This window comes from Limulus polyphemus, unplaced genomic scaffold (assembly GCF_000517525.1).
Source record: "Limulus polyphemus unplaced genomic scaffold, Limulus_polyphemus-2.1.2 Scaffold3315, whole genome shotgun sequence".
NCBI classification, from domain to species: Eukaryota; Metazoa; Arthropoda; class Merostomata; order Xiphosura; family Limulidae; genus Limulus; species Limulus polyphemus.
The window spans coordinates 59950-87669 of NW_013668925.1; the positions used below are offsets into that span (position 1 = coordinate 59950).

At 30.8% G+C, this 27720-nt stretch overlaps 1 protein-coding gene across 3 annotated transcripts in view; it reads right to left on the reverse strand.

Annotated features, from left to right (window-relative positions):
* Positions 1 to 6580: 6580 nt before the first annotated feature.
* The window catches only part of LOC106469118 (multiple inositol polyphosphate phosphatase 1-like), a 41796-nt gene continuing 20656 nt past the window's right edge, over positions 6581 to 27720 (reverse strand). For 2 of the 3 annotated variants that reach the window (XM_022397547.1, XM_013929572.2), the window contains 5 exons: positions 25398 to 25532; positions 24663 to 24739; positions 18705 to 18819; positions 12456 to 12660; positions 6581 to 9494 (listed from right to left, as the gene is read on the reverse strand). In XM_022397547.1, coding sequence (XP_022253255.1) covers positions 9131 to 9494; positions 12456 to 12660; positions 18705 to 18819; positions 24663 to 24739; positions 25398 to 25532 — 896 coding nt within the window. In that variant the 3' untranslated portion in view covers positions 6581 to 9130. The remainder of the gene's footprint in view (positions 9495 to 12455; positions 12661 to 18704; positions 18820 to 24662; positions 24740 to 25397; positions 25533 to 27720) is intronic. The other variant, XM_013929573.2, reaches the window with a different exon arrangement.

Consider the following 27720-nt stretch of genomic DNA (forward strand, 5'->3'; position numbering starts at 1 on the left):
TTTTACCAACAAATAGTGGGATTGACCGTCACATTATAACACCCCCCACAGCTGAATGGGCAAGCATGTTCGGTGTGATGGGGATTCGAACCCGCGAACCTCAGATTGCTAGTCGAGCGCCTTAACCACCTGGTCATGCCGGGCCTATGGAGGGTATAGCTGTAAACCTGTCCCTTGTGCATGAAGATTGACTGCAGTGTCCTCCAGTGGTAGGCCAGTTGATATCTCAAGGCTACAACCTACCTTATGTTTGAATGGGAATGACTAGTCACATGAGTAGTGCTCTAGGTTCTGGGTAAGTCTGACATTATAGATGTAATTAAGCAACATGAAATTTAGTCAATCTGGAACATCCCGAGTAAGTCCAATCAGTTTGGAAATAAGTCTTGAGGAAGTAGAGCTAGCCTAATCAATTCACAATTCCAGTAAAGGTAATTGTCCATTACCCATAAGATAAAGTACACATGCTTGACTTGTGTTAAATAAAGACTGTTTTCATTGTATATAGCACTTTATGTCTAGTCCATTTATTTATTAGCACAGATTCAGTAAGTTTTATTAGAAAATAGTATTAGTTTGCAATATATCTAGCCGACACACTATACAGTAGACCTAACTAATTTACTCTTTTGGGAAATCAGTTTAACCGATAACATCACAGAGAACTTAGGAAGGATAAAATTTTGGTTCAGTGACCAGAATTTTAACCTGGAATTGTAGTTGTGAGTTATCTGTATGTAACTGTTTACTTAAGACTACCACAGAGTGTCATGACCTGGGACTTGAGTGGAGCAGCTGAGTGAAGATAAGCATATTTTTATTTTGCCAATATTTTTTGGCCTGATGTAAAAAAACCATAAAGACCAGACAGTTTACTTGAAGTTTATTATCAATGAGATGTAATGTGCAGCTGTGATGAGCTGCACTAATTGCAGATTTAGACTGAAATGTCTTGTACATTACACTTCATATAATTTAAGAACAACAACAGACTTATCGGTTCATCTAGACTGTCCTATACACTAAACTTTAAAATGAAAATAAAAACTCAAAGCCAGCACTTATTATTCAAACATTTATCAAGCCTTCCTTTAAATTAAGTACATCCACCACATGTGAAGGCAACCCATTCTAAAAGCCAACCACACTATTACAAAAGTAAAGCTGTCTTAACTGAAGATGACTTCTACTCTGAAAATTTATATTTGTCTCCACTAGTCCTACCATTCTTAACATTAAGTATGAAAAAGATGATTAACCAACACATAAATTCCCTTAATAATCTTAAACACCTCAATCAGATCCTCTCTAACTCTTCTTTTTTCAAAGGAAAGCAATTTCAGAGATCTTAACCATTCCAGGTATCATCTTAGTAGCCCTTCTCTGAACCCTTTCCAACAATTCAATACCCTTCCTAAGGTAAAAAACTCAAGACTGAACACAACACACAAAATGCAGCCTAACCAATGGCCTATATAATGAAATTATAACCTTTTTTATATTGAATATTTCTGAAGAAACAATCTAGAGTCCTACTTGCTTTGCCAATAGTAACAACACATTGCTTGAATGGCTTAAAAGACTAATCAACTAGAACACCAAGATCTTTTTCTTCCCTAATGCTACTAAAGTTATTATCAAAATTACATTCAAAATTCAAATTATAATATCCCACATGCATTATCTCCCATTTATTATAATTAGAAGCTATCTGACATTTATTTGCCCAACTCATCAAATAATCCAAATCTTCTTTTAAAGTAGCATCCTCCTGCTCACAGCAGGCAACACCCAAAATCTCAATATCATTAGCAAATTTAAATAATTTATTGAACACTGATGTAAATCAAAAAGATAAAAGGTCCTAACACTGAGCCCAGAAGTACACCACTTGTAACATTAATCCAGTTTGGCTGAACTCCGTTTATAACAACCCTCTGCTTTCCTCCATCTAGCCAGTCTTCTATCCAATGAGCCAACCTATTCTTCACACTTATAGAAATAATTTTTCTAACAAGCCTTTTATGTGGCATTTTGTCAAATGCTTTCTGAAAATCTAGATTCACCATATCCACACCCATTCCTCATCTAAATAAGCAATAACCTCTTCAAAGAATGTTAAAAGATAAGTAAGGCAGGATTTTACACTAGTGAAACCATGCTGACTATCCAAGTAGATTTTAAATTTTATTTAATGACTTTGCAAAGCCTCTTTTATCATATTTTCAAAAAATTTTCAAACTGATTTAAAGCTAATAGGTCTATGATTACTGGACAAGTTTTATCACCTCCCTTGAAAAGAAGGGTAACATTAGCCAACTTCCAATCTTCTGGTACCTGTCCACTATTCAAGGAATTACAAAAAAATAATAGAAGCAAGTGGCTCACATATTCAAAACATAAACCCTTGGGGATAATATCATCTGGCCCAGGAGATCTATCATTCTTTTCTTAACAAACTCAGAATTAATGTGATCACTTTGTTTGATTTTTTTTCTTTTTACATCTAGCATTTACTGTTCAGGATGAGAAATACTGCTTCAATATTCATTAGTAAAAATTAAAGAATGAGTAGAATTTAATAACCCAGCCATCTCATAATCATCAGATATGAGCCTTCCTGTATCACCCATCAATGGCCTTACTCCCATCCTAACATTTTACTTAACCTTAATGTATTTAAAGAAAACCTTACTATTACTTTTTTCATGTTTTTTTTTCCATTTGATTAATTCTCTTCATCATCTACAATTCTCTAAGTCTTTAAATACAGCAGTTAATTTAAACTTCCTAAATTTTAAATGCTTTTTTCTTTAATTTTATCCTTTAAACCCTTTGTGAGTCAATCTGGTTTTTTACTTGTAGAAATCCTTTTTACATAAGGAACATGTCTATTTTGAATATCAAAAATTTATTTTTAAAAGTTTGGACATTTGATCACTGTCTCTAATTGATTCAATTGCCCAGTTCACAACAGGTAATTCGTCTCATAACTTCAAATTTTGCTTTTTAAAAATTTGGAATGAAAATCTTATTCCTTATCTCCATATGCAGCAAAACATCAAACCTAATTAAGCAATGATCACTTTCACCCAGATTTTCTTCAATCTCTACCTTATCAACCATTTTTATATTAGAAGTTAATGATAACCCTAAAATACCATTGTTCCTAGTAGGTTTCCTGACCAACTGGTAAATAAAACCATTCTGAACAGTTTCTTAAGTCCCGTCTTCTTCCTGGTTTGACTTTTAACATTTCCCAATCTATGTGCCTGAAATTAAAATCCCCCACAGTTACAATCTCATTAACACCTGAATTTTTTATCTCACTGTACAGTTTCTCATTATTTTTATCTGATGGTCTGTTAGCAAATAGCCTTCTCTCCTTATAACACTAACAGAAAAACAAATAGGTGCAACCTCATTGCTATTATCTTTTACCAGGATGAAAGTGATGTTTTACAAGTAAACCATTTCCCCCTTCTTTTAAATACTCTAACCCTATTAAACAATCTAAAACCTTGTATTTCAAAGATTTTGTGATTGCTTTGTTCTATGAATATTAGTATGTTTGTTTGTTTGTTTGAATTTTGCGCAAAGCTACATGAGGGCTATCTGCGCTAGCCGTCCCTAACTTAGCAGTGTAAGACTAGAGGGAAGACAGCTAGTCATCACCACCCACTGCTAATTCATGGGCTACTCTTTTACCAACGAATAGTGGGATTGATTGTCACATTATAATGCTCCCACAGCTGAAAGGGCAAACATGTTTAGTGGGTTGTGGAATCGAACCTGCGACTCTCAGATTGCGAGTTGAGCACCCTAACCACCTGCATATTAGTCTATAATGATTCTTTGTCTTTATGTTTACATCAGAAACAGAATGGGTTTTATATAAACTTGAATTGTGTTTGAGTCTGTTTATGATGCTTTAATTGATAATGACTGAATATGTATTCAGTTGTTTTTATTCTATATGAGAAATTTACCTTTTCAAATAGAAAATAAATAAATGCGTCTCCATATAAAGATTATAAGTACTTATATAAATATATATATGTGTGTGTGTGTATATTTAAGTATGAATATTTGTGATGTTAAATTTTGAATTTGGCAAGGTAATTTTCCTAAACTTGCCACTGATATATTTATTATAAACTTTTATCTTGATATGTAATAAGCAGCTGGGATGTTTACGCTCAAGGCTTAAAATTTATTTTTTATCAGTTGTATTAATTAATTTTATATAGATGTAAATGGAATGATTTTAGTTATCATTTTGCAAGTATCTTGAAGTTTAAGTTTATTACATTTAATTTCCAAAGTTCAGCCATGTGTATTTAATGTGTTGATATGTGCCATTTATTTTTTAACTATAGTTTGCACTTATTTCCTCTGGTTACTGGAAACACATTACTAAGCCTGTTCTTCACAAGTTGGGCATATATTTTCACTAAAAGACGTAGCTAAAAGTTTGTGTACCTTCAAGCTGAAATGAATATATGTTTGAGCTATTGGATAGATCTGCTAAATAACAGGAAATTCACGCAAGTTATCGATTATGGAGTAGCACTAAATGAGTCAATGTAAAATGCAGAAAAAAGACTGGACTCAAGAGGAAATACAAAATACAGTTTTAGTTCTATTAATTTTTATACCAATCACTCAAATCCTTTTTTTTATTGAGTATTAATGTTAAGTTTATCATATTCAAAGAACATAGATAAATATAATAACATTATTCATTGAAAAGAAACTGTATTTATTAGAAACACATTGATATTGACCAAGAATATTGTTGCAAAAATATTATTACCTAGTTTGAACTGACATCAAGTCATTGTTTACAATTTATAGCAGAAGTGGTGAATACTGCAATTGGCTAAGTAAAAGTATCAAAGACAAAGACATTAATGAACATCAATCAAGTTGAAACTAAGTAGATATACAAAAATTGAACTTTCTAATCAACAGTTTTAATGAAATAGGAAATTCTAAAAGATTTTCAATTAAAGGAAGTATTTTCAATGTTTCACAACCAAATTTTTGAAATTTCACAACATAACAAGAATGATAGAAAAGGTAAATCAAATGATATGCTTTTTTTAAACCACAATGAAATACTATTAAGATTTTACAATTCTTCAAGTAATTTGGTTAAGAACTTCCATTGTGAGAAGGGAAAAAAAGTAAGAGATGCAAATGGTACCCCTCTCAAGTCCAAAAAGGGTCAGTCTTCCCTTTTGGGAGGTGGCGGGATGACAGCTTCATTTACAAACTCAAAGTATGTGTGTTCAGGTAAAATAACCAACTTTAATTTACAAAAACTTTTAGAATTTGAAATATTTTATTATTATTTATTTAAGAAATTATATACTATACTTTATTCCAGCAGTTTTGTGCTACAAAAAAAAACATTACAGCCATATACTAACATTTCAAATTAACCAGTTTGACCTGATGAAGATCTGCTCTAGTAGCTTGATTAAAACATTGTCCAAAAACTTGTAAGGTAGATGCAATCCACAATAGTCTTCAATCAAGTATAATATTCTCACATACTTTTATCTCGTAATGTATTTTAATATTTTGTATGAATAGCTTAAACCTTGTAACAAAACAATTCTTACTTTTCTGACTAAAATCTCCTTTTCACATACAAGAATTAGAATTGAAATTAGATAAAATTATGTTTCATGATTTGTATTACACAATGATATGGCTAAACTTGACATGAGAGTAACTAGTCTGCAGCTTAAGACAAACACTATTCCATCAGTATAAGATCAAATCATGGAATAGTGTTTGTCTTAAGCTGCAGACTAGTTGCTCTCATATCAATATTAGCCATATCATTGTGTAATACAACTCATTAATCTTGATTTAATTGCAATTTTGATGAACCATTAGTTTATGTGACACTAATCAATGTAATCATTGTTCAAAGGTAATTAATTATACTGATTAATTGTCCAGCTCTATCTATACACACATTAAAATTAGTCTAAAAGTATATTGATGTCAGAAATACCTCTAAGCTGGAAGTGTTGAACTGTGGTATGCAAGTTTTTGCACATGTCTGAGAATATATTTGTAGTAACCTGTGAACAAAGATGTCTGGAATCCATGTCTATTACATTACAGTAACTACAGATTTCTTATATATGTCAGGTACTGCTTCTATTTGTAGTGTTTGTTTTGACAGTCACTAGTATATGAAAGTTAAATATTGGAGTATATATGAGAATGTTTAGCAATGAAAGATAAACATTAGTAGTTTTGGACAGTTGCTTGTATACATTTGGTAAATTTAAAATACTTGTAATTGCTAGTCTGCTTCTATCATAACTGGTATTAACTTTGTTTGTATATTACTGGCATACTATTGAGAAATAAGCTTCATTTTTTATATGAAAATATATATATATATATATAAAATTGCCTATAAACTGTCAGTTTTATTTAATAGTTCATTAAACTTCATGCAAGTTTTTTGTTTTTGGTAAAACTAGTACTTATGGTAAAATGTAATACAGCAAATTGAGATTTCCTAAATAAAATGTCACAATAAATAAACTCCAAGAAAAACAAATGATTTCCATGAGAAAAAAACTTTTAATTTCCAATACCAAAATACTTAAAGTAAATAGTGTGTAACTTACAGAATAAAGTTCTTTCAATAAACTGGTTAAATAGCAACCCAAATATAATTAAGAGCATTTACATTTATTTCAGATAACATTAAACTAATGCAATGTAAAATATGTTTCATCTAACTGATTAAAAATAAATTCTAGGATATAAAATGTCCTCTACCACATTAACTAACAACTAAATACAAATAAGCATTTACCAAAGATCAAGTTTGTCTGATTTTCTTATGTTTCTTACATTAAAATATGATACTGATTGTCATTTAATCTATCATGTTAAAACAGAATATGCACTTAAATTATCCATTTTGGACCCTCACAATTTTTGAAATACTTGTATATTATTTTATAGACCAGATGCTACTAATGAATTTCACAATGGTGACTATCTAAGTAAGAAAATGTTTCAAACTGAAATTTTCTCACTAAAAACCTTCAAACACAGCCTTCCTATTGAAATTCAGCACTCTTACTTGACTGTGTTCCCACTTAAATAGTAGATGCTCTTTTGTAAACAGCCACGGTAAGGATAATTTCATTTACTTCATAAAAAAATTTATCCAATAAGAGGCTTTCCAAATTGATTATATCAGCAGTCATTTTCTATATTTTTATGCAGTTCAATTTCCAGAAAAGATTAAAACAGTTCACAGCAAACAAATGTGATAAAATGAAAAATGAATATTACAATTTCAATGTCCAGAAGACCCAAGTGAACCAATTCACAGTGTGACTAATAGAACTTAAAATTCAGCAAAGGGTCATACTGCCATAACACTACAGCATTAAATAAAGTACTTCAAATAGCTGTACCAACTGTAAGATACAGATAGGTTACACTGGATAACAAAACATGTAGTATTTTAGTAAATTCAGTAATAAAGATTGTCAAGTAATGGAGACTTGTATGTAACCAACTAAAAAAACAACAACAAATATTGATAATGGCCACCATAAAGCTATTATAAAACATTTACATTTTATTAATTTCAACTTTCTGAATTTCAAAGTGACCTCATTCTGAACATAATTTTGTAATTTTCCAAATGATAATATTGTGATTACTTTATACTGTTAAATAATTCAACATATTTTCAAACAACATGGTGGTAAGAGTATAAAAATTATATTTTAACAAATAACAACAATTATCTTATTTGCTTATACACAGTACCAAAATAAAACCAATGCCACTACATGTACAATGAACATTAAATTTGTATCCTATTTGAATATGTTATTCTTCCAAACTTTTCTTGAACTTATGTCTATTTTTATTTCATAATTATTTTTCTATTTAATGTTATGAACCAGTGCTTATACATACATATTCAACAGAACTTGTAAAGTAGCTTTAGACAGTATATTAAACACTTTGTCCAAGTTTGCTAATGGACTTCTGCTGTTCAAGTGAGTGGAAGGTAATGTGTTGAAAATAATAAACAGACATCAAACTTCCACTGAACATATCTCTTGCTATTACTTTGTATCATAAGCCTATATGTACATCAGACTAAATGCAATTACTATACTGCAATTTTGGAGACTTTTCCTTAAAACAAGTCAAGTAATAATGTCACGTAAGGATCCATTCACCATAAACACATTACCTTCCACTCACTTGAAAAGGTAAATAACACATAAAGTACTGCAATTAAGGAAAACGACAAATTAAAAAATTAGATAAATAACTTAATCACAGTTTAACATCGTGGTTAGAACAAGTGCTTAGGAATATATAAATGAAGGTACAGGTTATCATAAACAAATCATTTCCAAACTGTTGTACAACTGCTTCTCTGAAAAACAAGTTCTTTTCCACAGAAAAACTCGCATATTTATCCCTAGCTAAATCAACAATATTTGCATCTACATCTTTGTGATGTAAAATAATTTCAAAGAATCTATTATTTATACAAAATTTAAATCTTAAAAATCAAAATACCCTCTTCACCTTAACAGTGCAAACTTTTAAACTTTCATTGCAATAAGAATAATCATATAAATCTACTACCGTGCACAACTGCCTGATATAAAAATACAAATACTTTTACATATATTAATGTTTAGTGCTCAAGCTTACAATTTTTTTTTAATGTTGACCAAGTACCTAATAATAATAATAATGGAATGACTGCCTACTTTTTGTGCAAGTATTTAGTTCTAACACTTCAATGTTTCAGCAAACTTGTATCTGATAAATGTATTAAAGTCTATTTTTTACATCTGCATAAATGTATTTCTAATAACTTAATACTGAAAGAAAAACATACTGTATAGAAATATTCCAACCACATTATATCTGCCAAATCCAGCACTGATGAGGCCTTTTGCCCAGTACCGGGACTTATCAGGCTGACTGGGATACGACAACACAGTATGTATTAATGTATTGTAGGTATGGCTTCAACAAGTAGGTAAAAATGGTAGAAATCACTTATGTTTATTGCTAGAAACTAGAAGTGTTAAGGAAGAAATCAAGCATAAGGTAAGCTACATATTTCATAAAGGTTACAGTTGGAAGCCATTGGTGCATATACTGAATTGAAAGTGTTCAGTGGGCAAACTGAATCCTCACACCCTTCCAACACAACTGGTTTTTCTTGTAAAAAAGATGAAACAAAATATTCATCATGACATTTGTATAACACTAAAAGAAGATTAGCATTAAATGGACAAACTAAACTGGACCGGTATTTACGTGACTCAGATTCACAATAGTTGTCTGCCATCAATGGGGGAGAGTTGAGAAATAATCCTAGTCTGGTGAAAACCTTCTTAAGAGCTCCCGCATGGGAAAAGTGGAGCACAGCTTTTGGTCCTTTTCCTTTAACTGCAAGACTACAAAGAAAATATTTTATCATCAGTCTAATTGATTCTTTCTATTCTATATCACTCTTTTTCTGTGAAGGAAGTATTGTTCTTTGCAATATTCCTATTATTTAAGAATTCATTAACCCAAAAATACATAATGTTGAAATTTAAGTGCATACAACAGTGATCCTGACTAAAACAACAACATTAGCATTAGAATAAACACATAACACTGTTTTTTAAATATACAAACTAAAACACATAACACTGGTTCTAACACATGAAATGAAACACATCATGTTGCTACTGGTACATAACACTGGTCATGACACACATACACCACATTAGATCTGAAACATATGTTGTTACTGACACATACACCATGTTAGAACTGAAACACATCATGTTATTACTGATACATAACACTGGTCATGACACACACGCCATGTTGTTACAGATACTCACATAACACTAGTTACCATACATGCCACATATTAGAACTGAAACACACCATGTTGTTACTGATACATAACACTAGTCATGACACACACCACACAACAACTGAAACATATATGGGAAATCTTGAAAACCACACAATATACTAACAATATTACAATATTATTACACAACATCACTTATGCACTGAGAAAAATGAAGACTACCTTACTACCCACAGCTGTCGCAACAATCATAATGCCATACATATCTATCTGATGGTCCATGAGATCAAAGTAAAGAATTCTTTGAATTGGAGACAGCACATTACTACCTCCCTACAAGCCCCCATTAATCACACAACTAACGTAAGAGAGTGTGGTTCCCATTTCTTATGTAATACATTGACACTTCTCAAGGGAAGACAACTAGTTAAGTGAGGCAACAAGCTGCTTGGATACAGTAATGGTCAATACAACAAAATAATGAAAGAGTGTGTTTTTAGATAACATTACAGTAAGCAGACCTTCCTTGAAAAATTTTACTGATCAGTCAGTCATACCAATATTACAAGGATAACTGGAGGATTGTCACCACATTTATTGATTAATTTTGCACATTGAACAAGTACTTTAGGCTTGAAATGTTACCCAGGGACAGGCCCGCTGAGAGGGGAGGGGCAAAGGGGGGCAACTGCCCAGGGGCCCGGGAGAATGAAACCTGGTTATGCCGTAAAGCCCGCAAAGCATCTTTAGGCTATATCTTCATTCAATGATAAAAAACATAGTTTTTGGCTTTTCTTTGCATATAGACGCTTGATACATTAAGAACGACTGAAATAATAATTTGAGTAATAATTAATATGTATTTGTTACTTTATAGATTTAATAGATATTTGTTGTTACTTTGTTAACGTTTTTACGCTGTGAGGTAAAAATGGCTACTGCTATGATTTTATCTGGTTTATGAGCTCGTTGCTGTCCTAATTTAGGATCTTCTTTTTAATAAATTCTTGAAAATGTTAAAAAAGAAAGAGATAAAGGGGGCCCGGCGAGGATGTTTGCCCGGGGGCCCGTGCTGGCTCTCGACGTTCCAGCCCAGGGATGTTGAATTCATATTTTCCAATGCTTTAGACAAGAAGATTTATCGTTATATTTAAACTTGTCCATTGGACAAGTAGTATTTTGGTGTTTTTTTTAATTGTTCATTCTATAGTAAGAAAAACACTTTGGGTAGATTTCTAAGAACCATGGAAGTTCCTGAAAATCATGAACTGCTGAAGTGTAGCACCTACACATGAACATTAAAAATACATACTTCTAAACCTCAAACCAAAACAAAATACACAAATCTATGTATCCTTTAATTCTCAAACCCTTTATCACACACAGAATAACAAATGTATTCAAACTAATCAACAATATTATTACATTGCTTTTGTCTATAGCATAATAAAAATTACAAAAAGCTTTAAACTATTTGTACATAAGCACAATTTTCATTCATGGCAGAATTAATGTAAATCATGATTTCTTTATGACAGTTTGTGCATGGGGTATTCTGTTGTAGCACAAGATTTTGTGATCAGTGTCACAAATTTGCCTGCTATTTATCAAAGTGGTAATGGGAATCTATAAATTACACTGAAACACTGCTAAGTTTATTTTATATTCCACTTGTTTTATTGTTCTCCTGATGATTGCCTCATTATAATCTGTATTCATACCTTGTTGAGCTGAAGGTTGTGTGAAAAAAAAAGAATTTGCCATTTGACCTACTGGAAGAACCTTTCTTCAAGATGTTAAATGTCATAACTATTATGTCTCAACTGAAATTTTATTTACATTCTCAAACTGCAGAACTGAATATTTTTTTGGTATTGCCAGTTAAAATGGCTTTTAATTTTGGTGTGTTTCTTTTTTTATTGGCACAGCCCCAGTTATGCACTGAGAACAAATTATCTGAATAACTTGTGCTGAGAATCACTGATATGGTACAGAAATACTCATTTTATGACTGTAATTTCAAGACTCAATTCCAACCATATACTGCTGTAAAATAGCTATCATTGTTTAGGTAATGCCATTACTAAATAACTATTGATAGTTGGGTTACAGCAGTTTTAACCACACACTAGACTTACTGACTGTCACGCTTACAGATCATTAGATAATTCTACATTTTGAAATGTATTCTGATCTCATGTTTCAAATATAACACTGGACTGATGACAAGGTCAGGAGGTATTAGAGTTGTCACCATGTCTGATGATATACTTTCTCTTACAATTTGATTATCTGTGCATGCATAATGTTATGACTGACATAAATATAAGCACTATGATAAAAAAAATATTTTCTTTCTTAAATTAACTGGTTTCTTAGCAATGCCCATATGGTATGTTATGGAAACACTTCTCTATAAGCTGACTAACAGCTTTCAAATGTTTCAGCAACAAGATAAAGTATCTCAGCAAATTAGACACAACATTTGGTCTCCTGTACTTCTATACAGAAAAGCCAAATTGTTATATAAGATTTTAATTCAACTTACTTGAAATAATCAATGAAATCTTTAATTATTGGACAAGCCTGAAGATAATTGCGTTCACTGCCATAGATGTCCTCGTAGTAATCATCAAGATCATCCCAGAATTCTAAAACCTTTATCTCTTCTGTGTTGAATACCGCACACCATGGAGAAGCACCAAACAGAGCAAACTCAAATCGACAGGTATTACGCATCAACTTTACATCCTCTGTTAAATGGAAGAGGTAAGAATTAATATTTCATATGTCAATTTTTTCTTACTACTATTAGGTGTTTTTATTTGAGTCAAAAAGCCAAAGAGGTCTTCTGTTCATATAAAAGGCTAAATGTATGTAAAAAGTATATTTCAGTCCCACAAATGACTTTCTCCCAGTAGCTCAGCATTAAGTCTCTGTTCTTATGACACTACAAACCTGGATTTCAATATTCATGGTAAGCAAAGCACAAATAGTATACTGTGTAGGTTTGTGCTTAACAACAAACAAACAAACAAACACTCCCAAATTACTATCTTTCAGTCATACAAGAACAGTAGAAAAATTAAGCAAATGTTTTTATAGTAAATTCTTATGCTCCTGAGCAGTCTATTTATTTTATTACTAGCCGTACCATGACAAACTTTCAGCAAAAGTAATAATTCTATGTCAACAATACTTAACTCTAAAACATTTCAAACTTCATATTTGTCATTTTGTAACATTTATTCACTGTAATTTGCAAAAAAAAAAGTCTCAACTTTCATTTCTGTATAACTCTGAGAAGTTTTGCCTTTGAATAATGCATTTATTAATTTCTTTTAGAATTTTTCTGACCATCCCAAAGTACAGATTTATATTTGTTAACATACTGTCAACCCTTGAAAATATGATTAATTCATAACATACCATCATTCTTTGAGAATATAATTATTCATGTCTTGTTTCTCATGTGATTTATTAATAGTTACCTTTCATAGTTACCCTTTTATGATGTCTCAGCATGTGGTCTAATCAGTTACTAGTGAAGCTCAGCTCTGAAAACAGCTATAGCCAATCTTTAAATGTAATTGGATACAACATGTTATAAATTATTCATGCCAAAGTAGAGTAACTAAGGCAGTGTGATCAGTAATTTGGGGTTTCTCAAAATACTGACTATTCAGAACTCCAGTAGGGGTGAACACAGGGATCTAATAGAAAATTTAAAAGACTTAGGAACAAATCACAGATCTAGAAATTTTAAAAAGTTTCTTTACACATTGTTTTCATGGTAATATTTTTCTATGGCAAGACATCAGGTTATGTTAGCGACTATAGTAGGCAAAAACGAAATATTCTGAGGACTCAAATTCTTATTTATTGAATATTATTGTTAAGTTCATCATAATCAAACAATGGACAAACAAAATACTTGTTATTTATTGAAAAAAAAACCTATAATTATGAGATATAAATTGATCTCAATCAAAAATATTTTATGTAAAATCACAATACACCTGGACTGACAAAGATAATACTGATGCCATCTTGAAAGGTGAGATACTAGGTCACCTATAAACGTTGTTCAGTTTTAGTTACATTTTGTTAATGATTTATAGCTGGAAGAAGTAACTATTACAATCAGTAAAATAAATTATCAAAGGAAATACGTTAATGACTATCAATCAAATTCAAATTGATTGGATGTGTAAATGGAAATTTATGATCAATAACAAAAACTGAAAATGTAAGGTGAAAGAAATTATTTTTAACATTTTTTCAAAACAGTTTTTATGACCTGCTAGGTCATGTATTTATTAGTTTAGAGTGAATGGTCCTGAGGACGAGATAAGCCACATTGTCAAACCTCAATGCATTGACATTACAGAATGGGTTGAACAATCATCAAGTTTTGTTATATTTTTATTTAAAGAAGAATGACATTTCGAGCTAGCTTCATCAGATCATATAACATACAACAGCTTCTATACACTCTTTACAGCCAAACTTACAAACAAACATTCTAGATCTATTTGACTACATCTCTCACTAGCTTTGTCTGACTTGAACTACATTTTGGACGCGTATTTATAAATATCAACTGAGGCCTAGAACTTTCAACACACTATGAGATATTATGATGTATTAATACTCGATAAAAACTTAGGTTCTAAAAATGACGTAATAATACAACAATTGTCAATTTATGACAACTGAAGCATACATCGTATAATTCATACAATTATGTAAACAAACGTGAAAAAATATTGCTTCTAAAAATAATTAAATTTAACACTTGCACTATAGTTAAATTAAAACAATTGTGTATATTTAACAACATTCTAACCATAATACGGCAATAAAAATTTTAAAGTTGGCAAATTTTGTTAGATAGGTCGGTATATCAGCAGAAATTCAGCCTCAATTTCAGAAGGTTGGTCAGGTTACAGCAAGCAGAAATATTTTTAAGCCTGGCCTTACAATTCAAATTTTAAATTTATTTGAACCTTTTAGAGTTTACATGATGTTTTGGGCACACACACAGTTAAGTTACTATGCACCAACTGGCCTGACAGATTCAGACAGAATCTTAAGTATTATTCACTATAAGTTCTAAAGTACTAGTCAGTCTGTTCAATGTTTACATAGCTTAGAATTCCAGATCGTGGCTAAATTGTGGTCTAACAAAGCACCTCTTTTTTTACAAGATAAAAACAGTCTGAAATTATTAATGGAAAAATTATGGTTTTTCAACAAGCAATTCATGATGCAGCACAATGATGACTTACTTTATATAATACCTGACACAAGTGAAAAAAAAAAAAAAAAAAGGTAAATAGCCTTTACTTATTTTAACTCTCAGAAGCCTAGTTGCATCAATTTGATACACCTGTTCTAAGGTTTGTTTTTATTGCATTAAAAAACAACTCAATAAATAACTTGAAACTTTGGGTGAACTTTCTATACATTATGTAGCTTCTGCAAATAAAATATATTACTTTTACATATGATACTTTGTATGCATTGACAGCTTTGAAAAATCAGGATTTCATTGTGATATGTCTTTTTCTGAAGAAACAATTAAAAATGGTTACCTTTATTATAGATTTTAATTAACAATTTTTGTTTTTCTACATTCTTACAAAACTTTCCTATAAAGTTATTACTTTATAAACTTTAAATTTTATCCTTCTTTTGATTTGAAAAACAATGAATACAGTTTCACTGTGTCTATGTTTACAATAAAAATAACTGCTTTACTATACCAAAAATTATAAAACAAGTTTTTTAAATTCTTAATCAAAATGTTTCATTTAACATATGCAATGAGTTCTAAACCCATTTTATATTCATTTCATTCATGTGTATATATATTTTTACCTTTCTTTCAGTGATTTTCTATGTTCATTCAAGACTGATAAGGCCAAATGTAAAAAAAGCCTAACAAAATGAAACTAGATGTGGTTGAGTGCAAACTGATTTAACTAAGCTTACCTCATGTTGTTCCATAAAAAGAATTTGCTATCATACTGGAACATCATAATTCAAATGAAGCATATAATTATAAATCAATCTTTTTGCAAGCTTTCATAAAGAAATCATGACTGTAATTGTGGCAGAAGTTATTCACAAACATCTTTTCTTGTAGTAACATATCACAAAGTTAAGCTTTTATCACTTTGTTACAATCTCTAAATGTATCTCCACTGAAATGGAACCCATACTCACTTATATAGTCAAAAAAGAACTTTCATTACATATTTGAAGCACTAGCCTATAACTTCTCTAAGCTGAGATATAGGCAATTACATCATGCCTAGAGACAGTGATCAGCTAAACATTGATAAAACTACACTTGTATTCAAGTTAAATAGTCAATTTAGCACTGTTTTGTTCAAAACTATTATGACTTTCCCACTAGGGGCTGCAAGTAATGTATTATGTTGAGAAAAAAAATCAGGAAATTTACAAACATTTACAATTTCATTTGGAGTGCACTGTAATCAACCCAAGATCAAAATATGCATTTTTTTTTAATGTATGCATAAAATAAAATAAATAAAACTTTTGTATTGAATAAATCTCCACTCAAGTTTTTTTTAATGTGTGGAAAAACAATTACATGTTTATTTTCTATAATGTTTAATACAATAGTGCAATTTCTCTCTCAAGGTGGTATGCATCCACCCAGGCATGACAGAGTTAACATTTTACTTACGTAAAAATGTATTTCAGATAGCTAATCACCTCTCTGTACTATCAAGAATGAGCTTATGTAAATCTACTAGTGTCCATGAGGATTAGTGTTCATGGAGGATGTGTTGCTCTCCTATTGGTGGAGGGCTTTAGTCTAATATATACATGTTGACAGGTTTAGGAATGGAAGTTAAGTTCAAGCCATGTGCAGAGATTTACACAGCAGTGCATGCAAGGTAATAGCTCTCTGTGGTGCAGAGAGATGAGTAGTGTTTCTGAAGTAATGTCTATAAGAAGGCAAACAAATGTAAATGTCCTGTTGTTTAAGACAATCCTACAAATGAGGTATTTATCATGAACCATGTTAGTTGTTCTTAATAGTGATTGCACAGAATTTGCTGAAAACTTTAATAGAATATTTGGGTAAAAAAACATATTAAAAGCAGTCTTATTCTTGAAACAACACTCAAAACCTTCCTTTCCAATAATTAAAACCACCCAAACATTGATAATTAGCACAATAAATGATTTCACAATTGTTAGACAAAATCAAAATTGACACATTTGTTCATATTATTATTAATATTATTGTTTTACAAGCCAACAGCTAAATCAGCTGGGTATTTTTCACCAAATCCTAGCCAGATATACTATATAAAATGCTGCGAATGTCCATGATCTATTTAAACATTGATTTTTCATTGAAAGTTGATTTACGTGATTATAAATATTTTGCTGTTGCATATCATTACTCGAGTCGCTATTGTTCATCATTACTTGAGTTTGCTGTCTCTACTTGGATTTCTGTGTCTATATTACAGCAAATTTTAACAGTGGACAATTACCATAGTAGATTTTCCTACTCAGATGACAGTGGTGATTCTTTCAACTGTTTCTTATACTTGCTGATATTGTGAGTGCATATTCAGTATATATTACCACTGCATATAGCACTATTTCATATCACTATTGCTATTTTTAAATAGTTGGTTAAGGTAGTGGTTGTAAATGTTGCCAATAATTGGCAACTTATGCTAAGTGTGTTTCTGTTGTCAATTTGGCTACATTATTTGTGTCGCCTTATTCTAACACATATTTGTGCAGAGCAGGCTGTGAAAGAACATACATATGTATCATGTAGACCTAACAAGGTAAGCATGTTACATCACGTTAATCAGTGTTATATTATTTTAGATAACGAAAAGTTGTTAACTTAAAAAGGGGAATAGAGATCATCAAGTACAGAAACAAGTTGAATCAAAATGTAAGGATTATATTTTCAAGCCTACATCTAAAAACTCTAGAAAAGGTAAACAAACAAGGCTGTAAATAGTGTCTATATTATTTTATCAAGCTATAAATCCCTATTCTGACTCCACTAAAATTAGTAAGTACTGTAGACATGGAGTCAAAATAGGGATTAGTTTAAGAAATTTTAAATTCATGATATTTACTAAGATAATCCTACAAATCAAACATTTACCATAATTCAATCATGAGCTTTCTGTGCACAATATTTGTAAGTCAAGTACAAACTTTAAAAGTTTTCATCATGCAACAAATAACGCAGCATTAGAAATTAAAAAATCCCTTATTATCAATCTACAAAACTCTTAACTGAGTCACACTTCCTCTTCTATTGCTTTCATTACTGGGTGAAACTCAATCGAACCACATGTATATATCAATCCAGCTCTGTTTTTGGACAACTTTTACATGATCATCATAATTCTTTTCATGGATCTCAATAGTAAATTCACAACAGTCTTTTCTAATTTACTTCTCATGCTAATTACACAACTGATAATTATAATTGATCAGCATCATTCTTTTAAAGTATCTCAAATCTCTAATTTCACCTGTAACTGCTTAGCATACTTCTTTGACTAAGTGAATCTCAAGAATAATTTCACTTGAGTTCTTTTCAAAACAAAATTTAAATTATCAGTATCATTCTTTGACTAAATGCATAAAATGTCAATGATTGGCACTCTTCTCTGTGTTCAATCTCAAGACTATTGACACTAATCTTAAAAATATATAAATCAATCTGAATTTCATTATGACAAATGTGATAAAAAATAAAAACATAACTTACTTCTGGTTGCATTAAACCCTAACCGCCAGGAAACACTTTTTCGAACACTTTCCATCAGGTAACCATCATCAAATTTTGTTAATTCCTCATATTCTTTGTCTATAACTCCACTTTCCTGAAATATATCATTATTTTTTAATTCTAAAGCATTTATACTTAATAAGAAGTATAAAAACCCAATCTCGTTATAAATGGTTCACACAAGCTAATGAAAATTCCAGGACCTAATTTACTAACTTTTAACATGATACTCAATAAAGCACAAACAAATTTTGGTTCTTTATAGTCCCCAAAGTATACTTCAACTTTTCCCAATCTCAGTTTAACAACAAGTGATAAAGCCTTAAGTCTTTGGTTTGGCTCGAGCTAAAAGCTCCTCTAGTGTGTAACCAAAATCATATAATATTTGTTAAACACATTATTTCAGCTTGCCAACAGGACAATAAGTAAACTTTTATTTCATTGACTACTCAACATACATGACAACATGTCACCATACCAACCAAGTAAAGATTAACACTCATAGTATTAGTGAGACTACTCTCATACTGTTGTTCTCATTAACAATGTATATCTCTGGGTTTTTCCCCAAAATTGCATTCCATTATTTTGAAATGTCTTCTCAGTTTACTTTTGTAATTCCACCTAATACAGAACTTTTCACAAAACTGGAAATTTTGTGAGTAAACAAAACATTCATATTTTGCCTATACATTTGTTTGTAGAATAAGACACACCCACATTTAAACAATATTTAAAACAATTATTGTTCTGAATATTTTATTTTCTATCGAAAGTGCTGACGTGTATCATTCATAACAGTGTATAATGATTACAAATGAAATTGTGAATGAGTTTTTTACACATTTTATTGATTGGTTTGGTTTATTTTGAAGTTTGTACAAAGCTACACAGGGGCTATCTGTGCTAGCCATCCCTAATTTAGTGGTGAAAGACTAGAGGGAAGGCAGCTAGTCATCACCACCTACCTCCAACTCTTGGGCTACTTTTTTAACAATGAATAGTGGGATTGACTATCACATTATAATGCCCCCATGGCTGAAAGGGTGAGCATGTTTTGGTGGGATGGGGATTTGAACCCGCAACCATCAGATTGCGAGTCACGCACCCTAACCACCTGGCTATGCAGGGCTAATTTTATTGATTTTAGGTCTGAAAGAAAAACTAAAATGAACACAAAGAGACTGAGTAACATATCATACATCACAAGACTATATTTATAATCCTTATTGTCCATTAAAAGCAGAAGATTGTTTCCAAAATATTTACTAAGGCTCAAAGTGTCATCAAAATATTCCATTCTAGATCAATCACTGCATAAATAATGAGTGGTCTAGACGGGCTGTCTTTAATGGTAAATATTTGATCATTTCATGCATGGCAGTTCTGTTTATGTCACTCATTCTATTATGTCTTATTGTATGCATTTCTTTCTCTCTTTTCATTAACAAATTTTAGGCAAAACTGATGAAAAACAAAGGCTAGAAATGTTGTTAATCATTTTTGAAGTGTTTATTCTGAAAATGGATTTAGAAATATTCTGAGACATCCATGTTCTTTTAACTATCCCCAGTTTTATGACTTTAAATTTCTGCAAAATGTGTCTTGAATTTATTTTATGCTAACAGTGTCATTCCAAGAATAAACACCTGTTGCTTGCAGATGCTGTTACTAATCGATGTTGCCAAGTCTGCATAATTCACATTTTATAAGTCACATTTCCTAGAGACAGCTTTTCATGAAACTAAGATGAACACAATAGTATAGCTTGTTGTCAATAAGAGTGAAGGATGTTAAAGCAATGAGTTTATAATTATTTCAAGGACCTATCCAAGACCTTCTGATAAAACTAGCAATTTTGCAGGAGTTTTTCTAGTATGTAAAAATATCTTTACAAAATTCTGTTACTTTCCAGAATTTTCATGATCTGTGAGAACCCTGTTTCACACAAACAATTAAGTTCTACCTTACAATGTATTTCCATCTTATTTGTTGTCAATAATAAACTGTTTTGACAGAAAGCCTCTTGATTAAAAATAAAGTAGAATAAATTTTTCCATTTAGGTAGAAATTAATTACTGATAAAAGAAAAACAGAAAATTCATAGCCTACCTTACCCTACAATGAGAATTTCATATTGAAGTGATACACTATAATGAAAACCAGTAACCTTAATAAGACTTTGTGGTTACATATGACAATATCAACAGATTGCTCAGTGAATATAGAAATATACATGAAAAATGCCACAAACATCAATCAGTCAGGTATGTAGTTGTTAAAGTCTAATTCTGCCAAGTACAAGCTGTTTAAGTGTGTGGGTGTAATGAAGTTTGATATTGTCCTTGAAAATTATATTCAAGACAAAAGATGGGCTAAAGAATTAGTTAATATTTTCAGAAACAATCTCAATGTTAAGAAAGTAATATTGAAATACTTGACTAATGATTCAATAAAATGGTTTGAATTTAATTTGAATATTAGCGATTAAATGACCAAGAAGAAAAAAAAAACATTTCTTATACAACTAGCCTTGGTGAAATATTTTCATACCTCAACAACCCTGTCTTTTACATTAAGAAATGTTTATCTTGAAAATAAAATATTAAAGAAAATAAACATCAGTTTATTATTAGATACATAACCTTAGAATATCCAGTTTATTATTAGATACATAACTTTAGAATATCCATTCAGCCTGAAAAAAAAATGTATCGATGCAAAACATTTTGGCAGTTTTAGTGGAAAGAAAGCATTAAGTCTATTCTAACATAAGAAATCTTGCAAACACATTGTAATTTCAGTCACTAGCTTTTTTTCTTTGTTAGTTAAAAGTAATGAAATTAAGCATAACAAATATACTTAGAAAAGCTAGAGCTTTGCAAGCAGTTATCTACAGAAGCTAATCCTTTTATTATCTTAATGAACATTCTTATACAAACTTAGAAATTGCATAAATGACAGTTTAAAATCTAAAGATATTTCAAAACAGATAAATAAAACTGGGATCTTAAGAAAAAAACTAATTTCTAATTGTACAAATTTTGAAGATATAATCAAAACAAGCATTATCATTAGCTCAACACAGTTCTAATTCAAACTCTTGGTATTCATAAATACCCTAATAATGTTTTGTATGTATAAATACTGCCCCATCCCCACCCCCACGGATAACAAATTTTGGTTATTAGCTAGGTTTTAAATGTCATAACTAAATATTTGATAATCACTGAAGCACATTAATTTACACTAGTATTAAATAACTGAACAAATAATTAGTCCAATGCATTACACAGTCAGTCTTCTTCTTAACTTGCTGCTAAATAAAAGCAAAACAAAACTGATGTTTATGAGTTTTTATTTGCTTTCTATGTATTTCTGAATAGATGACTGATAGATGTTTTTACTTTATAGAACTTAAACATACTGTTAGTGTGAACGTGCTTTGTAGTCTTTATGAGAAACACCTATACACTGGATAGATCTAATATTCTTCTCATCTTCAAAATTAAGACTAATTTTCTAACACTGAATTTCACACCATTCTCTGGAAAAAAATCTTAAAATTAGTAACTTATTAGAAGAGACACACAAACATTTGCTGTCAAATTAGTATCTTTATTCAACAGTATTTCTTTAAATACAAGATTTGTAGAATAATACAAATGAAATGTAATTGTAGACACCAAAATATGTAAGTCCACTTGTATTTAGGTCATACTTTATAAAACCTAAACTAATGTTAGGTCTAAGTTCAATAAAGGTATATATTAACACTCTACCATGTACATGTTTTACATTACCTTAGTTAGGGCTAAACTATACTGTACATAATATTATCTATAAATAAACTTATAATGTTATTCTAGGACCTAACATCAGACCATTATGAAAACTTCAAGCTTTTAATGCTTTTGTACTGAATGGTTAATAAAGAATATTTACATCCACCTTTTTGTTATTCCTTCATTCATAAAGCAGTTGTAGTGACTTGTTCATTGAGCTTTCCAGCTCTGTGGCAAAGGCAGGCACTTGCTCTGTTTTTCTAGGTAAAATTCTTTCTGCACAGGCTTATAAGGCATACAGCCAGCAGAATTACAGTATGACAGTGTCTGCAATTAGAATCCTTTTGTACTATTCTAGAAGTCCTTTAGTTAAAGAAGTACTGTTACAATAAAGACACTAATCTGAGTGCAAATGTCTTGTGGGTCTCTGTTAGTGTATTATAATAATACTCAGTTTTTGTCTGTCATGATAATGCACAAGCACCTTACTATCTAAATATGCATGTACACACACACACGTTACTTTCATAACAGACACATGAACAAGCATATTGTACAGATACTATGTTTTAAAAAGTAATATAAATAGAATAATTTTTGGAACATGAACTATTTTTTTTATATCTATTTGAAAAATATTGACTAAATTGACAACCAACACACACCAATTTCTTTCTATATATTAAAGCCATATACTATGACTAAAATGTTTTTAACTTGAAATAAGTCTTTTGTATTTTGGTGCTACTTTTCTATAATTTTTCATTCTTCTTGAAACAAGCTGTAACATAAAAATATCATTTCCTTGTGGGTTTTGGTTGCTGCCTGTGAATCTTTTAGAGCATTTTTAGATATTTACAATATACTTCTTTTTTATATGCAAATCTACAAAATGTTGTACAAGTACACATAAATAAAATTTTCTTATTGCTTTACAGACTTTTAATTGACTTCATAAAATATTTACATAAAATAAATATACCATTCATTCAAAAACCTGAAACTTAATCACATCTGATATAAAACAATCTTAAGTCTAATTTTTTGTAATTATATTCTTTGTCTTTTCAAATTCAAACTTTAACTTCTACATATGCTTCATGCTAATTATATTTATTTTCACACATGACCAACATGCCATGGTAAAACAATTCAGCACCTTGATGTAAGCAAAGTTCTATACTAAGTATATAAAAGTATACAATCTATAGTGCATGTTTAACCTTTACAATCACCAGTTCAATTTTTAGTTTATTTATTTCACTGAACTTTGTGTAAAGCTAACCCTGGGATATTGGCACTAGCCATTCCTAACTTTGAAGTGACAGATTACAGGGAAAGCAGCTAACGAACATCAACTCTTGGGCTACTCTTTATTAATAAATAGTGGGATTGAGTGCCACATTATAATAACCCTAGTGGAAGAAAGGGTCAATATGTTTGGCAAGAAGTTTAAATCCTGCAACCTGCAGATTTTAAACTGAGTGCCCTAACCCTCAGGCCATAGAATTTTTAGAAATATTTTACTTGCTAATTGCTAAATATCACTCATCTATGACATTAAATTATTGATTTAGGCATTGCACATTAATGAAAATATTTGCCTTATCAATCATTCAAAGTAAGTTAACAGTAACTGTACTGAATGTTAATAATTTTTATCAGTTTTTGTATCTGAAAATATTTTTTCATAACAGCAAGGTTTTTATACAATTTCAGTCATTAAACTTTACCATAATTCAGTAACTGAAATGACTTACAAAGTTTATCTAATTACTATATTTGGTGTAAGTTGAGTTAAAAAATGCATATTTCTGATATTCACTAAAAATTTCTAATTATTTGTACAAATGAAAAACTACATAATGAAATAAGATTTTTATTACAACTTAGGCTCTAATTACATGCAGACCATTTAAAAAGGACTTGACATATGGTTTAGAACAATATAGGTAAATGTTTTGTGAAGAATTCAACCTAATATACAGTTATTTGAAACAACACAACATATGATTCAAATACAGAATAACCTATGTTTAGAAAACGTCCTTAGAGAGAAATGTGCATGACATATTACAAGAAAATTTAAGAGAGGCAGTATGTTATAAAATAAAGTTACTATTCAAGTTACTTAAGATGTTACACAACTTACTTTGATTATTTTGTTGCATAGCTTGTGAAATTGAAGCCTATCATCTTTTGGTTCTGGATATTCTATCTCTAATGCAGCTGCAGGAACAGAGGAATTTTTAAATGTATTAAATAGCTTCAAGTTTTTCTTCTTTGTCAAGGTGCTTTAGCTACCAGAAAATTACTTTTGATTAAAACTATTAAGAGTTACATATATACTTTATGTGACAATTCCTATTTATGTCAAAACAAATTAAAAAAATATATATACTGACTTCAGATAAAGTTCCATTTATTCATCTGTTCAATATTTGTATGTGCTCAGACTTCTTACTTGTACTTCTTTTAAGTTAAATATTAAAGATGAAACCAGTAAGTTAAAACTTTCAATATAAATTACAATAATTTCAATGCACATTTTTACCATTTTTAGTTTTTCTGTAAATTGACTGAGTGAGCGAGCATACACGTATATACAAAAACATATTTGATTATTTTTTCATTCTAAATAGCCTTAAGTATGAAGAAACCTTATATATATATATTTTACAGTTTGCTAAGCAGAAGGTATCAGTTTCCAAAATGATGTTCTTTGTTCACTTGCATACATGATACAATCATATTAAAAATGTGTAATTTTGCTGTAAAATGTGTAGATATGAAATTATTTATTTTCTTAGAATAACATCTTATTTGTTACATTACCTGAAAATAATGTTATCAACAATATTAAGAAAGTTATTTAATGAACTTATACCTTCTCCAAATAGTCCTTTAGCAAATGCTTCTGCTGTGGTTCTAGTTCGTACTCTACTGGTAAAACCAAATTCAAAATCAGATGAAGTGTAGTTTCTTGATAACAAAGTTGGAAATGCCATTTTTAGTCTTCTTGCTGAAACCAAAATAAACCAATTTCATTCTTTCACAAAAAAATCACCATAAAACTGCTATTTGCTTTTACAAATAATAAAATGCCATGTTTGTTTGACAATTAATCAGAAGAATGCTATCAGCATTAGTCATGTGAGAAGAGTAGTTATTATATAGAATAACAGAAGTAATAAATACATATTGTTGTAACTAATATTTACTACACAAGGCAGAAGTCCTAATGCAGAATTACTCCAGTCCCAGGCAGGACTTGCATGTATGACTTAAATATCATTTTTATTATACTTCATCTAATACTACAACAAAGCTTATTTTCTATGTATCTTCATTATTATGTTCTAGTGTAGTATTGATATAAAACTAACAATGTCTAAATTTCAAAAATTGACTGATTTCACAGTTCTTCAAAATGTCACTCTTTTTTTATACTGAAGTTCAAAGATGAGTTTATTGCATGTTAAAAATTGGTTTAACACAAGTGAAATATTTCAGAATACTATATTTATAGCATGGGGAATTCACATACATAATAACCTAGACTTTGAGCCTGGCAAATGAGAGGTAAATAAATTTCATATTTTAGTAGACACTTCTCCAAAATAAAAGCATTGATCTTTATCAATTCCTAAAGGCATTTCAGGAATGGAAAGGTAATAATGCATGGCATTACACAGAAGATGATACACAAAAGAAAAGAAATGCATGATAGGAAGAATTCTTGAGTTCATGGATGTGAGTGAGGCTAGTTGAACAACAAAATAGACTTAAGTTCAGATATAAATGAAAGTGTTACAAAAATATACAGGACAACAAAATTCTTATAGAATATTTTCATTACATAATAAAAGAAGAAAGGTTTACCTTTCAAAAATGCAAGGGTTATATAGTTTTATCATTTTATATTAAGACTTCTTGAACCTACTTGTTTTTCTGAGATCATGAATTCATTACAGTTTCTAGTCACATATACACTGAAATTCAAATGTATGCCTATCAATACATAAATGTACACTGCTTACTCTGTAGTAGTATTACAGAAACAAGTTGTAGTATCCAACTGTTTAATGACAGGAAATGCATATTTTGTAGGCTACTTACTATCTGAAACCAATGATTTATTTTGATCAAATGTTAATATTCTCTTATACTGGAAATGTATTTCCAGTAAATACTTACCTCCTCTCACATATTAGCTTTTCTTAATTAGTGCTGCCCTCTATTTGTGCAATTTTGGCTTGCCACTAGCCTTGATGCTCCCACCTACCCTCGCATGGTATGGCTGCACTGTAGCATGCAAGTGAGCAAGCAACAACCCTCAACCAATAGGAATGCAACACACTCTTCTAACACACCTGACTCCCTCTATACTCTCAAGTACAAACATTATTTTGATATTAGGCAAAAAAAAATATGCACTGAAAGTGTGGAGGATGGGTGGGAAGTGTAAGAAGAGGTAAGTATCTATGGGAAATACATTTTCAGTGTAGAAAAATGTTAACTTCTGATACAACACCTTACCTCTTTTCAAATAATAACTAGAATCCCACACTGAAATGGTGGAGTGACTGGTGCAAGAGTTACCTTGATGAGCACCTTATGAAAAGCATCTGAAGAATGCCCATAAAAACTTTTCTTGATTAGTGCTGCCCTCTATTTGTGCAATGTTTGCATGCCACTAGCCTTGATGCTCTCACGTACCCATACATAGTAGTACGCAAATGAGCAAGCAACAGCCTTCCACCATTAGGAATGTGACACACCCTCCTAGCACAGCTGACTCCCTCTATACTGTTGAGTGCAATCATCACTTCAAGATTAAGCCAAAAAAAGATGCATTTGAAGTGGGGAGTAGGGGTGGGAAGTGTAAGAAGAGGTAGGTATCTGTGGGAAATACATTTTCCCAAGACTCAATGGAGGGAAGGCCTACAGTTGTAATCCTATCCTGTCCTGACAGAATGCATACACTGCCAAAGCTCGAAGATGAGGTACTGGAGACCAAATTGCCAGTAGTTGGGTGATCTAATATGAGATGCCAACCCACCAATCACAGTTCCAAAATTGGAGCCAATCCAACAGAATCTTGCAACGAAGCATCCATCTGTTGGGAAAATCAGTTTGAATTGAAACAACTAACCTGCTACTGCAGACATCACCCATGGAACATGGCAAGCTAGTAGGGTGATAAGATA